This window comes from Eulemur rufifrons, chromosome 24, assembly GCF_041146395.1.
Source record: "Eulemur rufifrons isolate Redbay chromosome 24, OSU_ERuf_1, whole genome shotgun sequence".
In the NCBI taxonomy this organism is placed as follows: domain Eukaryota; kingdom Metazoa; phylum Chordata; class Mammalia; order Primates; family Lemuridae; genus Eulemur; species Eulemur rufifrons.
The window spans coordinates 20,222,912-20,235,967 of record NC_091006.1 but is presented as its reverse complement, the minus strand read 5'-3'; the positions used below and the strand labels follow the sequence as shown (position 1 = coordinate 20,235,967).

Sequence of the window (13,056 nt, the reverse complement as noted above, 5' to 3'; positions counted from 1 at the left end):
AGGCACTATTCCAAGCGCTTCACTTGTGTTAGCTCATTTAATCCTCAGAGCAGCCCTCTAAAATAGGTCCTATTTTTGTCTCTCTTTTACAGGAGAGGAAACAAGCTCAGGGAAACTGACTGCCTAAATTCATAGCTGGTAAAGAAGTTGGGATTTCAACCCAGGCAATCTTGATTGTAACTACATGAGAAAAAAAAAGTAGCCTGACAGCTGGTAGCTGGTAGCTGGTCTGGCATAATAGCTGGCAGTGGTGTTCTCCTGCTTAATGAGAGCAATTTTACAGAACACCAACCTCAGTAGAGGTCATCTGTGACCATGACAGAATGATCCATAAACAGGACAACTCTGTAATCACATTTGAGCACAAGCTAAATAAATCGTACTGCAAGCCACAATTAGTTATTCAGCTGCATTTGGAGAATGAGCATTTTATTTATTAATTATTGAATCAAGTACTTATGAAGTTATTAAGAAATAAATGTAAGCAATACATCTTTTTAAAAATTTCATAGATTTAAATTAAAAATTTTTTTTGGTTATGTGTTTTAGCGAGGGAAAAACATTTTCAAAACAAAATATATTGAAATTATTTAATATAACTCCTGTCAAAATCATAAGCTTATGTACTCTGAATATTTATCTTAAGTCACCAAAATGTCGTTTGTGAATAAAACATTCCAGCCATGTCACAAGCTTTTTATTCATCACAATCTATGTGCCAGGCACTAGGCTAGGTGCTAGGAATATAAAAATAAGGCATGAGCATTTGCCCTCAGGAAACTCACAGAGGAATAAGGGAGACTAATAGATAAACACATTTAAAATGGATAAAAATGTTTTTATAATACAGCAGTGGAAGTAATAGAATGGATTTAATCCTGCCTGGGGAAATCAGAAAGTTTCACAGTTATGGTACCAGTTGATTGAAATTCTGAAAGATGAGGAGTTTTTCTGGAGGAGAAAAAGGAAGCCTTTTTACATAAAGAAAATAGCCCGTATACAGGCAGTAAGACTTGAAAAAGTCTGGTACTTTTGAGCAATGGCCAGAAGTTTGGTGTGATAAAGGTTGGGATAGGAGCATGCAGCAGGGAAGGAGCTGAGGAAAATGAGCTGGGGGCGGCTGTGTAGTCCTGACTATTAAATACCTTAACTGCTGCTCTAAGCAGGGCTTGTAAGTTGTTCATTTTTACCCCCAACAGTCCTGAAGGCAGGATTTGATGAGAAAACTAAGGATGAGACTGGCTAACGAAATATGTATTTTTAAAATGTTAATTTGACTATATTACGTGTAATGTGATGTTCATTGTGTACACATGATGTATGTACGCATAATACATGTAATATGTATGTATTAGCCAGATCAACATGGTAGAGGGGGAAAATGTATTCCTCTGCCCATGTTAGGTTTTTGGCTGAGGCTCTATAATAAATGATAGATTAACAAAAGTATACATATTTATTTAATGTACGTTTTATGTGACATGGGAGCCCTCATAAGGAAATGAAGACCTGAAGAAGCAGTTTGATGCTTTTATTAATTTTATTGCACAGAATTATGAAACTGTGACAAGATGAAGGGACTTGGGGTAGGGCAGTGAATCATGGAGACATGACTAGGAAGATAAGGTTTAGTTTAACAAAGTTTGTTTGTACACATTTTTCTGCCTCAGTTCCCCATCTCTAGTGATAAGACTGTCTCCCTTTTACATGGGAGTTTTATTCCTGCTTTCAGGAAAGATGGAAAGACTGAGTGCCCTTCTTGCATCTTCTGTCTTACAAATGTCTTTAATTAAAAACAATCAATATGCTAAAGTGACATATTTTGGAGTAGTGGGTTCTGAACTTCAAAATCAAAAAAGATTGGATCGTAAAACTCCATATCCATTTCTATATTTATTCTTGGATTGGGAAATGAGTTTTTCTAATTTCTTTTTCTAATTCCCAAATGATTTTTTTATGTGACTATTTATTTAAATTTTTTATTGATACATAATAATTGTACATATTCATGGAGCACATGTTATATTTTGACTAAATGATTTTTAACCAGAATTGAATTGTTCTAGAGCAGCAATCCCCAACCTTTTTGGCACCAGGGAGTGTTTTATGGAAGAGAATTTTTCCACGGATGGGGGAGGGGGGATGGAGGGTGGAAGGGGAGCTCAGGCGGTGATGCCAGCGATGGCGAGGGGAGCAGCTGTAAATACAGATGACACTTTGCTTGCTCACTGCTCCTAAGTTTCATGGAAGACAATTTTTCCATGGACAGGGGTGGGGAGGCGGGGCAGCGGAGTTCTGCAGCCCTGGTGCTAACAGGACGTGGACCGCTGGTCCTCGGCCTGGGATTGGGGACCGAAGTTCTAGAGAAAGAAAATTTCACTTATACTTTAGCAAAAGAGACCCTGTTGTAATTATAAAAATGAATCATAATATCTGGATTCACATGGTTTCAGAAATTTTTTTGTTGAGGGGGCCTAGATAAGAGGCCTATTTAAAATTTCAATTTGCATAAGAAGGATACTTCTTTACTTAAATTTTATGTGTATTTGGGGGGCCTTTTGAAGCATAGGGTATGATAGTCCTGATGGCAACTTGAGCACTAGCCATTAAGACTCTATTACAAGTAGTATGAAGGAGGAAGCTAGGGAAGGGCGAAAGGGTGCATCTCCCAGCCGAATTAGCCCTCCCAAAGTTCCAAACAACATGATACCTCTGCACGTACTAATATCCCTTTAGTCAGAGCTTGGTGAGATGGCCTATCCTATAAGGGCAGTTGAATAATAAGGTCTTTTGGCTGGGCACAGTGAAGCCTTTAAGGGAAGGAGAGGTCATGCTTGTTTTGAGGAATAAGGAAAAGTTTTGTGAAGATGGTTGTATTTGAGATATGTCTTGAAAGCTGTGTAAGCTTTTGGTATGAAGGGATACATAGAGGAGAAAGAAACAACTCAATTGGGACAGGTAGGAATCTTAATAGAGCTTATTAGTATTATTTATTTCAGAACTTTGTGGCATTCCTTAGGAAACCCTTCCTTGTAAAATGAGGGTGTTGAACGAAGCCACTTCTCATGCCTATCTCAGGTCTTTTTTTTATGCTTGTCATATGAAGGTACCAGCCATGTGATAACCAACTGAAACTTTCCTTTAAATTGGTGCCAAAGATACTCTCTTTATTCATTTAACCCTCTCCAAAGCAATAATATCTGGGAATGATGGGTTTGATGTACTGGTTATATTTTTTGAATAGACATCAAAATAGGATGAAACACATGAAATAGGTGGGGCCCAAGGAAACCTTTGGGGAGGATTACCTGGATTGTAATGATGACTCTATGGCTGCATACAGATATCAAAACTCATCAAATTGTACACTTTATGGGTAGTTTCTTATACGTCAATTTTATCTTCATAAGGCTATAAAATAAATAGACAAATATGCTATCATTTTTTAAAAAAGATGAGATTTCATGCAGAAGCAGAGATGTTGGCCTTTCTTGGCAAATGCCTAGGAGTGGAATGGCTGGATCACAGGGTAGGCTTATGTTTAACTTTTTAAAAATTGCCAATCTGTTTCTTCCACCATTCCATTAAAACTGTTTTTATCAAGATCACCAGTCACGTCCATGTTACTATATCAATTTTCATTATCTTACCTGCAGCATTGGACGTGGTTGGTGTCTCCCTCCCCTGGAGACACACTTGGTAACTGGCCTTTAACTGGTCTCTCTGCATCTTTCCTTGCTCACTACACTGTATTTCCATGTGGTGGCCAGAGAGATCCTTAGATGGATCAGGTTACTCCTCCAGCTTCCCTTCTTACTCAGAGTAAAAGCCAGTTTCTGTGGCATAGAGGGCTGTTATGGACTGCATGATTGTGTCCCCCAAATCTGTATGTTGAAATCTTAACCCCCAATGGGATGGCATTAGCAGGTGGGGCCTTTAAGAGGTAATTTGGGCATGAAGATGGAGCCTTCATGATGGGATTAGTGTCCTTATAAGAAGAGACACAAGAGAGCTTGCTTTCTTTCTCTGGTCTCTGCCATGTGAGGATAGGAGAAGACGTCCTTCTCTAAATCAGGAAGAGGGCCGTCAGCAGACACCTTATCTGCTGGCACCTTGATTTTGGACTTCTCAGCTTTCAGAACTGTGAGAAATAAATGTCATTTAAGTCTGCAGTCCCCAAGCCCTGGGGCCGCGGTCCGGTACCAGTCCGTGGCCTGTTAGGAACCAGGCTGCACAACAGGAGGTGAGTGGCAGGGCAAGCGAGTGAGGCTTCATCTGGATTTACAGCTGCTTCACGTCACTTGTGTCACCGCATAAGCTCCGCCTCTTGTCAGATCAGCGACGGCACTAGAATCTGCACGTGCACGCGAGGGATGTAGGTCGCACGCTCCTTATGAGAATCCAATGCCTGATGATCTGAAGTGGAGCTCAGGCAGTGATGCTAGTGCTGGGGAGTGGCTGCAAATACAGACTATCATTCGCAGAGAGGTTCGACTGAGCAATAAATGTAATGCACTTGAATCATCCCAAAACCATCTCACCTGCTACCCCACCTACCGTCCCTGGAAAAATTGTCTTCCATGAAACTGGTCCTTGGTACCAGAAAGGATGGGGACCACTGTTTTAAGTCACCCAGTCTGTGGTAATTCGTTATAACAACTCAAACTGAGACAAAGGCCTGATATGATCTGACTCCACACTACCTCTCTGGGCCCCTCTCCCATCACCCTCCCCTTTGCTCACTCTGCCCCTTCCCTTAAGGCACCCTCCCCCAGAAGACCCCCAACTGCTTTAAATACACTGAGCCCATCCATAAATGGATGGATGGATGAATAATCTCTAATGTCTCTTCCAATTCTTCAACTGTATGATTTATTGAAGCAAGAACTTAAAATATCTTGGACGTGTACACGGACAAAACTTACCTCAAAACAAGTGGCTAACATGTGAATTCCTGTTGTTGTCTCTCTCATTAGAAACCAATGATATTGACTATGTTGGAAAAGCCAGGCGGGTGTCTGTCCTTTTCAAATTAAAATGTTGTTTTTTAAAATTGTTAGATTTACCATTAGAGGGTGCTCGTGCTTTTCTTTTTAACAAGAAAATTATGGTTTTGGACAAAATGACTACATGCAAACTCAAGAAACTGACACAGGAGAAATTTCAGTCCTTTTCAATGCTAATTTTTCATTGTTCTTTCTCCATCCACTTCCCCCACCACCTTTTTTCCAGCTTTTTTGTGAGTTTTGCTCCCAAGCCCATGTATTTCTTTCCTCCTTGTGGACAGTGAGAACTTTTGACCCTGCCTATGTACAAATCTATGAACCTCATGCTTACCAGGAACTAGTCCCACCACTTTTCTTTGATCTTTTTTAATCTTAAAACCACCATAGTCAAGTTTTGGTTGAGTTTTTTTTTTTTTTTTTTTTTTTTTTGAGACTTGGTCTTGCTTTGTAGTTAGGGCTAGAGTGCAGACGATAAAGAGAATGCTATTTCATTTGTAACTGAGTCTGATGATATGATCAGGAGAACATTCCGGGGGAGGGGAGAGAGGTGTTCTGACCACTTTTACTCATTCCTTGAAAGAAGTTGTGGATTCTTAAGGACATCTCACCACAACTCTCAGCCAATAAGTAGCAGGCCCCTGATCCCAATCCAGCTCTCTCAGAATCCAGAATCTTAGTTCTTTCTGCAGTATCCTGCTGCCTCTCAGGTTAATTTGTGAGAATTCACATTTACCATTAGCTGTTGTTACCCGTCCAAACATCGTAGCTGTCTGACCTCTCAAGTGTACCTCAAGTGTACACGCTGATATTCTCAGTCCACTCTCAACCTTTCTTAGAGACTCCACACTGCATAATGCCTCCAGCCCAAGTTTCCTAGTCTCTTAAATAACTTATCTTCTGTTTAAGTCTCCACCATAACTACTTAAGGCTTTATAATATATTTTTTTTCAGAGATGGAGTCTTGTTCTGTTGCCCAGGCTAAAGTGCATCATAGCTCACTGCAGCCTTGAACTCCTGGGCTCCAGCGATCCTCCTGCCTTAGCTGGGATTACAGGTGTGTGCCACCACACCCAGCAAGGCTTTCTAATATTTGAACATATACAATTTTAGGAGATAGAAAAGAATTAGGACATTTTGGGTTTCCTGGATGTATATCTCATTGGAATAGTGTTACCTTTGAGGATTGGGAAATAAATTGAATTCCACCTCTTATAAGGCAATGTTGTCATTTTCCATAGAAGGTTTTTCCTGTCCCCAAGAAGTCCTTTAAAAGGCTTTCATGTGTTTATCTCAATTTATGTTACACCTATTTGAGATGAAAGCTAAAAGTAAATAACAACGACATGTGAGACTATTAAACATGCAATAATTGAAGGGCATGTTCGAGACAAAAAAATCAAAATTTTTTTCTGATCAATGGTCTTTTTATTGATACCATTATCTTTTAACAAAAAAAAATATTTCAAAGTACAAGGTATATATGCCAATACTGCTTTGAACTTAAAAATTATTTGCTTTTAGGGTATACATGTATATATAAATAATAAATGATTATAATGTGTGTGTGTGTGTATATTTACCCATAGACACTTAGTGAAAACATGTGGTCTTTGGTTATTAGTTCTTCACTGTCACTGTGAGATGCAAGGTAGCTGGGTTACAGACTTTCAAATTATGGAACATTTAGAATTTGACTTTTGGGTGGGATCACTACTGGGCAGCACTCAAAATCATCAATAGTAGGAGGGATGAAAAAATTTGGGAAAGTTGAGTATAGGTTTACATTCTAGCCAAAGATCTACACAATTCACTGAACTTCCTCTCTAAGGATGTTTCCAAGTCTTGCAGAGGCTACGTTGACACCCATCATCCCTCTACTAATAGAAATTGCTGCTCCCTCTGGCTCTTGGGAGCTCACTGCTCCTTTTTTTCATGAGAGCTGGTGTGGTAATTGATAATCACAATACAAACCCTGAAACAAGTTAAATTGACAGCAAAATCCATACTTGCCTAAAATGAGTTTTGAAAGGATCTTGGTGGCTATCTTGTTAGACCATAGAAAACTGAGACTTGTCAGGAGTGGTACTGAAGAAAGTTTTGTATTGGGTGGGGAAAGGTTGGTCACTGGCTTATCTCCAAAGCCCTTTTTACTGTAAGATTCTGGTGATTCTAGGTGTCCTGTATAAATGTACAGTCCAGGACACCCACAAGTGTTTTAAACATGTGCTGCTTCTTTGTTGGAGAAGCCAAGTGAACATCCTGTCCTAATAATACAGGATGTTGCATCATCCCTGGTCCCTGCAGTGCTGGTGGCCTGAGGACAATGAGTGAAAGAGGTTACGGGCTTGGCCAACATGGGGCAGCCAGGAAACCGCCAGGGCCTCCTACCTGGAACAACTGCCATCAAGAAATTATTGAAAACCTCATTCCACGGTATTATTAGGCACGGTGACAGATCCAGGGAGATAAACTGTGGCCCCTGCTCTCAAGGAGCTGACAATCTGGTTGGAGAGCTCGGATAAACACCCCCAAATTAATTAGATAACGATTAAACGCTCAGCCATGTGATACTGAACACAAGTGAAATAAGAGTTTTAAGATACTGTAAGTGTCCAGAAAGGTTTTATTCAAGAGGCAGGATTTGAAGTGAGCCTTGAAGGCTAGACTGAGTGCGGATGGGTGGGGAGAAGCAAGCATTACTGTGGGGTGTTGGGGAAAAGGTGAGAAAAGGGTAGACCTGGGTGGAAGAGAGAACATGACGTGTACACTGGAGAGAAGGCAGGCACTGGATCGTGGCAGGGTGGAGAAGAGCTGGCTTGAATGAAGCCAAGGGGAACAATAAGAAATACAGGGGCCATTCCGGGCAGGCAAGATGGAGTCACACAGCTTCAAATGCCAGAAAGGAGGCTCTGAAAGCCAAACAATGGTGATACCAGTGGTGACACCCACAAACAACCAGCATGGATCTCTCAGACACATTGTGTGTGAGGGGGGCAGGCTGATTCGAATGTAGATGCTGATGCCAAGGCAGCTTGGTGAGGTCCAGCTCAACTCCACACTGCTTGGCTGGCCAGCATGCTAATAGGTCAGGGGCTTACCGACATCTGCCTCCGAATACTCTCTGGAGGCTGCAGTTCTGTGGCCCAGCAAGCCTAAGGCTGCATTCCCAGACAGCTGCTGTGTGTGGGATGTGGTTGTGTGTGCATCTGTCCAGATGTGGGTGTTATTGAGATTGTGGTCTTAATCACGGTGAAATTCAGCTGGTTGGGGGTAGAGAACAAAGACAACTATAGCCTCTAACAATTCTTAACATTTGGATTTTTAAAATCAACTTTCTAGCTTTAGTTACAACTTCATAATAATGCTTTAAATTTTCTAATCAAATTAACAATCCTCTGTATTAGATGCCATCCCCTTTTGAAATTATTTCAGTATTATAACAAAACATTTTTAACACAAAATACTTGTTGGTAAAATGGTCTCTTATGTAGTCTTCTTTTGACGGGAACGTTGAGATTTTTTAACTTTCAGAGTTTTCTTGTTTTTTTGATATTTTTTCCCTTTCTTTTGCTTTTTCTTTTGGCTGACCTGTGAGGAGATGGGGAGAAAAGGACAATGTTTCTGAATCTTACCATTTTTACTTCTCTTTATTATATTTGGACTCTCTTGCCTGGGGTCTGTCTTTATCCCCAAAACCAGTGTAGAGTTGCTTCATGCTCAGAGGGGATCCGCTTGACTCTCCCTACTTTGCTGACTTGGAGTAGGAGGCAACAGCCTCTAACTGGCCCCTTTGTCTATTCTCCTGGCTTGTCACTATCCTCCCCAACCTTGCTTCCCACCCGCCTGCCCCAACCACAATCCTAACAGGCTGCTACTATTATGATCTACTTTTTACCTATGAGGAGGCTAAGGCTTGGAGAGGGTGCCTTGCCCAAAGTTGGACAACTAGTACGTGGAAGAACCACTAGCCTGTCAGACTCCAGAGCCCAATCTCCCAACCGCATATGCTGTGGCCCTCTTCAGACCCAGCTCCTTACTTAGCATGTCATGCCGGATTCTTCCCACTTGGTCCTGGTCCACTTTTCTACCTCAATGCCACCCCTTCATGCCCTTTACACAGACTCCAGCCACATTACTGAGGGCTCCCTGAACACAGTAAGCTCCCTCGGATTCTACTGTTTTGTCCTTCCTGGTCAATTACTTATCCTTCAAGACCCAAATCAAATATCACCTGATCAGGGAAATCATCCTTAACACTTTCTTCCTCTCCTTCCCCACATTAAAGTTAAGTACTCCTTCCTCTATAATCTTCAAGATTCTTGTACATATCTTTGTATTTCTCACATTGTATCATAATTATTAGCATATGTGCTACACAAGGAAGGGACTATATCTCTTTATACTCAGTGTCTACCATTCAATTTATTACATATTTATTGTATTGAGTAAGAAAGACAAACTCCCTACCCTCACAAACACACATAGTGGGGGACAGACAACTGATACCAGATGCAGAAATATAATTTTGTTCTAGGAACAAAATAGAAGCACAAGAATATGAATGAAAAATGAATCTTTAAAAGAACTACACAGAATCTTGTCTTCCAATGTTAATTTCTAAAAGAAAGAAAATTGTGTTCCTCCTTTTCTTTTTTTTACTTCCCACATGTGCTATGTTCTTCCTTTTCACCAACCTACCTGTTTCTCCCACTGTTTCACCAATTCCTTCACATCTGCTGAATCTGGGTTTAGACATGTTTGATACCCATTCTTCATTGTAGCACTGCCAAGGAAATAGCAACAAGGTATTTTCCCCTTGTTTATAATTTAAATGCTTTTTTTCAGAAATAATGAAAATCAATATGAATTTTGCTGAATTTTTCTAATGAAGCTACTTATAGTAAAACATTTTCCTAGGACAAAATGGACAAACTGGTTGAATTTTTAAATTACTTACAGCAGACACTTCAGGAATAGTTTAAATATTTTTTCCTTAATTTCTCTGTATAGTCTGAGAATAAGAGCAGCCATTTTATAAATCACCCTTGACTTAGGTAGCAAAAGACTTAAAATATGCATATTGTTTAACCTAGCAATTCTAATCTCTAGAAATGTGTTAACAGGAAAGAATTAAAGACACAATGCTATCACAATTACAATTTGATTTCAATAGCAAAATTTGGAAATAACCTACATTTCCAACAATAAGCATTGCTCATATAAATTATGGTATATCCATATGATGGAATACAATTTGGCTATTAAAAATGACATTAGCAACAAATGACATTATTAGAGAAGATTTTCTGACATGAGAAAATGTCCATGATATAGTGTTAATGAAAAAGCAGATTACAAAACAGTAGTGTATGATTTTATTTGTATGTATATATTATGTATATAAATAAATGTTTATATATTTTGTATCTATATATGTACACACAAAGCAAATGAGGGGATTCGGAAGACTATATACCAAAGGGTTAACAGTATTTGTCACTGGATGATAAGATTATAAGTGATTTTTATTTTCTTCTTTTGTTACCCACATTAATCATTTTCTAAAATAAACATGTTATTTTGCTAACATATCAGTCTTGGCTCCTAATCTACCAGAAATTCCTTGTTTGTTCTTTTTTTTTTTTTTTTTTGAGAAGAAAAGGGAAGGAGCAGCCCAAATTTATGAAATTTATGCAGCAGCTAACTATCTGAATTTTAAGTATGTGTGTGGGCAAGGACTCTAAGGGTAAAATTCATACTAAATTTAATGTCCCTGCCAATGTGGCACATGTGTGTTGGATGGATTTTTACTTACATGATTTCAGTTTTCTCACAGGATGGGCTTGGGGCAAATTCTTTAAGGTCTTTCAAGGATTGTAGATGGACGGTCCCTGGGCTAGTGTTGATGCAGGAACAGCGTCTATTCCTCATTACTAGGGTTCCTAATGGAAAGAAAAGGAGAACAGATGGGTATAGGACAATGTCTCAATTTAGGCGATCCATCAAAATACACATTTGATTTAATCAGGATTATTGTTGTCATTTACTGAGTGTCTGTAAATCATCACCACAAACTTTTAAAGTCGGTATTATCTCCACTTTATAGATAAGGAAGCTAAAGTTCAGATACACAAAGTAAAGAACAAAGTCATACAGCTTTTAGCGGGCAGGGGCAGGTTTTCAGCTCAGGTCTCTCTGAATCCAAAGGTGTTGCTCTGAATTACCGTACCTTATAACCTTAGGAGAAAAAGAAACTTTCACAATATTTAATAAATGCCTATCACAGGTCAGACAAACAGATATTTAATTCATGTGTGCTATGCTGGTCAGTTTCTTAAGCAGCTCCCAAAGCCATTTATTATCTGTCTTTAGGGAATAGAATTGGTGCTGGTATTAGACAGAAAGCACTACTTTAATAATCAATTACCATTTCCATTCTCATCCTCCCTTCTCCCCACTGTCTTGCTTTTCAATAGTGTTTTAAACTTTTGAAAACCCTTTAAAATGTTATCTTTAAACCTTAATTTTAACATTCACACAACATATATTTACTTAGTACTTACCATATGCCATACATTGTGTCGTAGGTAGAAAAGCATAACCACAGAGTTTCCATTTTACAGATGAGGAAACTGAGATCTAGAAAGGTTAGGTAATTTGCCCAAGGTAACAAGGTAGTTAGCAAACAGATTAGGGACAACCTTTCCGATTACTGATGAGATCCTTAATCGGTTAATTACAGACATACTTATCAATTTACAGACATACTTATCAAGAAACGGTATCAGGGAGAAGAAAATAATTTAGGAGACAGAGTGTTTCATCTCATTATCATGAAGTTTAACAAACATTTATTGAACTCTTACTAGGAATTCACATACCTAGACTATAAAGACTTGTGTTTGACTTGGCAGATCCAAGTTATAAACTTTAGATAATCAACCGTTATCACTGAGAAGCTTTTATGAGTGACCAACATTACTTTCCAATGCATGCAGAACATTCACCTTTATCTGGTGAATAAAGAGGCTTTTACAGAAAGTGATTACTTCTCTGACTTTACTAACCTAACTCAGAATCCCTTACCTTGAACTCCAATCAGAACCAGGAAGATGATGCCCAAGAGGAAAGGAATACCACTTTTCTTCATAGTGGTAGAATGGAGTTCTAAGTTACGCCTGTATTGAATTTCAAGGCTGAGAAATTTTTTAGAGAACGTGATTTTGGGAATATTTATTTAGGAAATTCATTTCCCTCCTAAACTCTGATTGGCTGGCATCCTTAGCTGATCTAGCTAAACTGACCACAAACTTCATTGTGCTGGGGGAAACCCTACTCTCAAATCTGAGGGAATTTCTGAATGTTTTATTTCCATTTCACATAAATGGGTAGTTTATAGTAAGGGATGTGAAACCAGCAACACTGGTATCCTTTAGCACACTCACAGGTGCTAACTTGGGTGAAGAACAGGTTATATAATGAATATACTAATGCAATTCAACAAAGGTTAGAGATGTGGTTTCCAGATGGGACATATTAAAATCCAAAAAAGCAATACACTTTTCAAATTCCCTTACTATTTATGGCATATCCTTCTGTATAATATATGGCTACATTGATCTTATATTGCCCAGCCAACAATTTAAAGCACCTTAATTTCTTCATGGACCAGGTCACTTTCTGCTAGTGGTAAACTCATTCTGTGTTACTGCTGCTGCCATTTGTTTTTGTTTTTAAATTGTTAGATTAGTTAGAACAGAGTTCAGCTGCAAATAAGAGACCCAAATTAACAGTGGCTGACTAAAACAGAAGCTTATTTCTCCCTGACAGAGGTAAGTGGATCAGTACTCATAGGGTAGCTCTTTCCCATGAGGTCCTCCTGTCTTGTTGCTTTGCCACCATGTCTAAGTTGTTGTCCTCATGCACATAGCCAAAGGTGGCTTGCCACCATGTCTAATTTCCAAGTATAGGATGGTGAGAAGGCACAAAAATGGCATGTCCCTCCTTTTAAGACCCATCCCAGAAGGTGGACCCATCATTTTCCCTAACC

General features: G+C 39.2%; 1 protein-coding gene across 1 annotated transcript; it reads right to left on the bottom strand.

Moving 5' to 3' along the window:
* Positions 1-6,550: 6,550 nt before the first annotated feature.
* On the bottom strand, positions 6,551-12,189 carry CXCL9 (C-X-C motif chemokine ligand 9). Its single transcript, XM_069457391.1, has 4 exons — positions 12,093-12,189; positions 10,822-10,948; positions 9,705-9,789; positions 6,551-8,594 (listed from the first exon to the last, which is right to left on the bottom strand). Exons 1-4 carry the CDS (start codon positions 12,154-12,156, stop codon positions 8,490-8,492), a joined length of 381 nt encoding a protein of 126 aa, XP_069313492.1. The 5' UTR covers positions 12,157-12,189; the 3' UTR covers positions 6,551-8,489.
* Between the last annotated feature and the right edge of the window lie 867 nt (positions 12,190-13,056).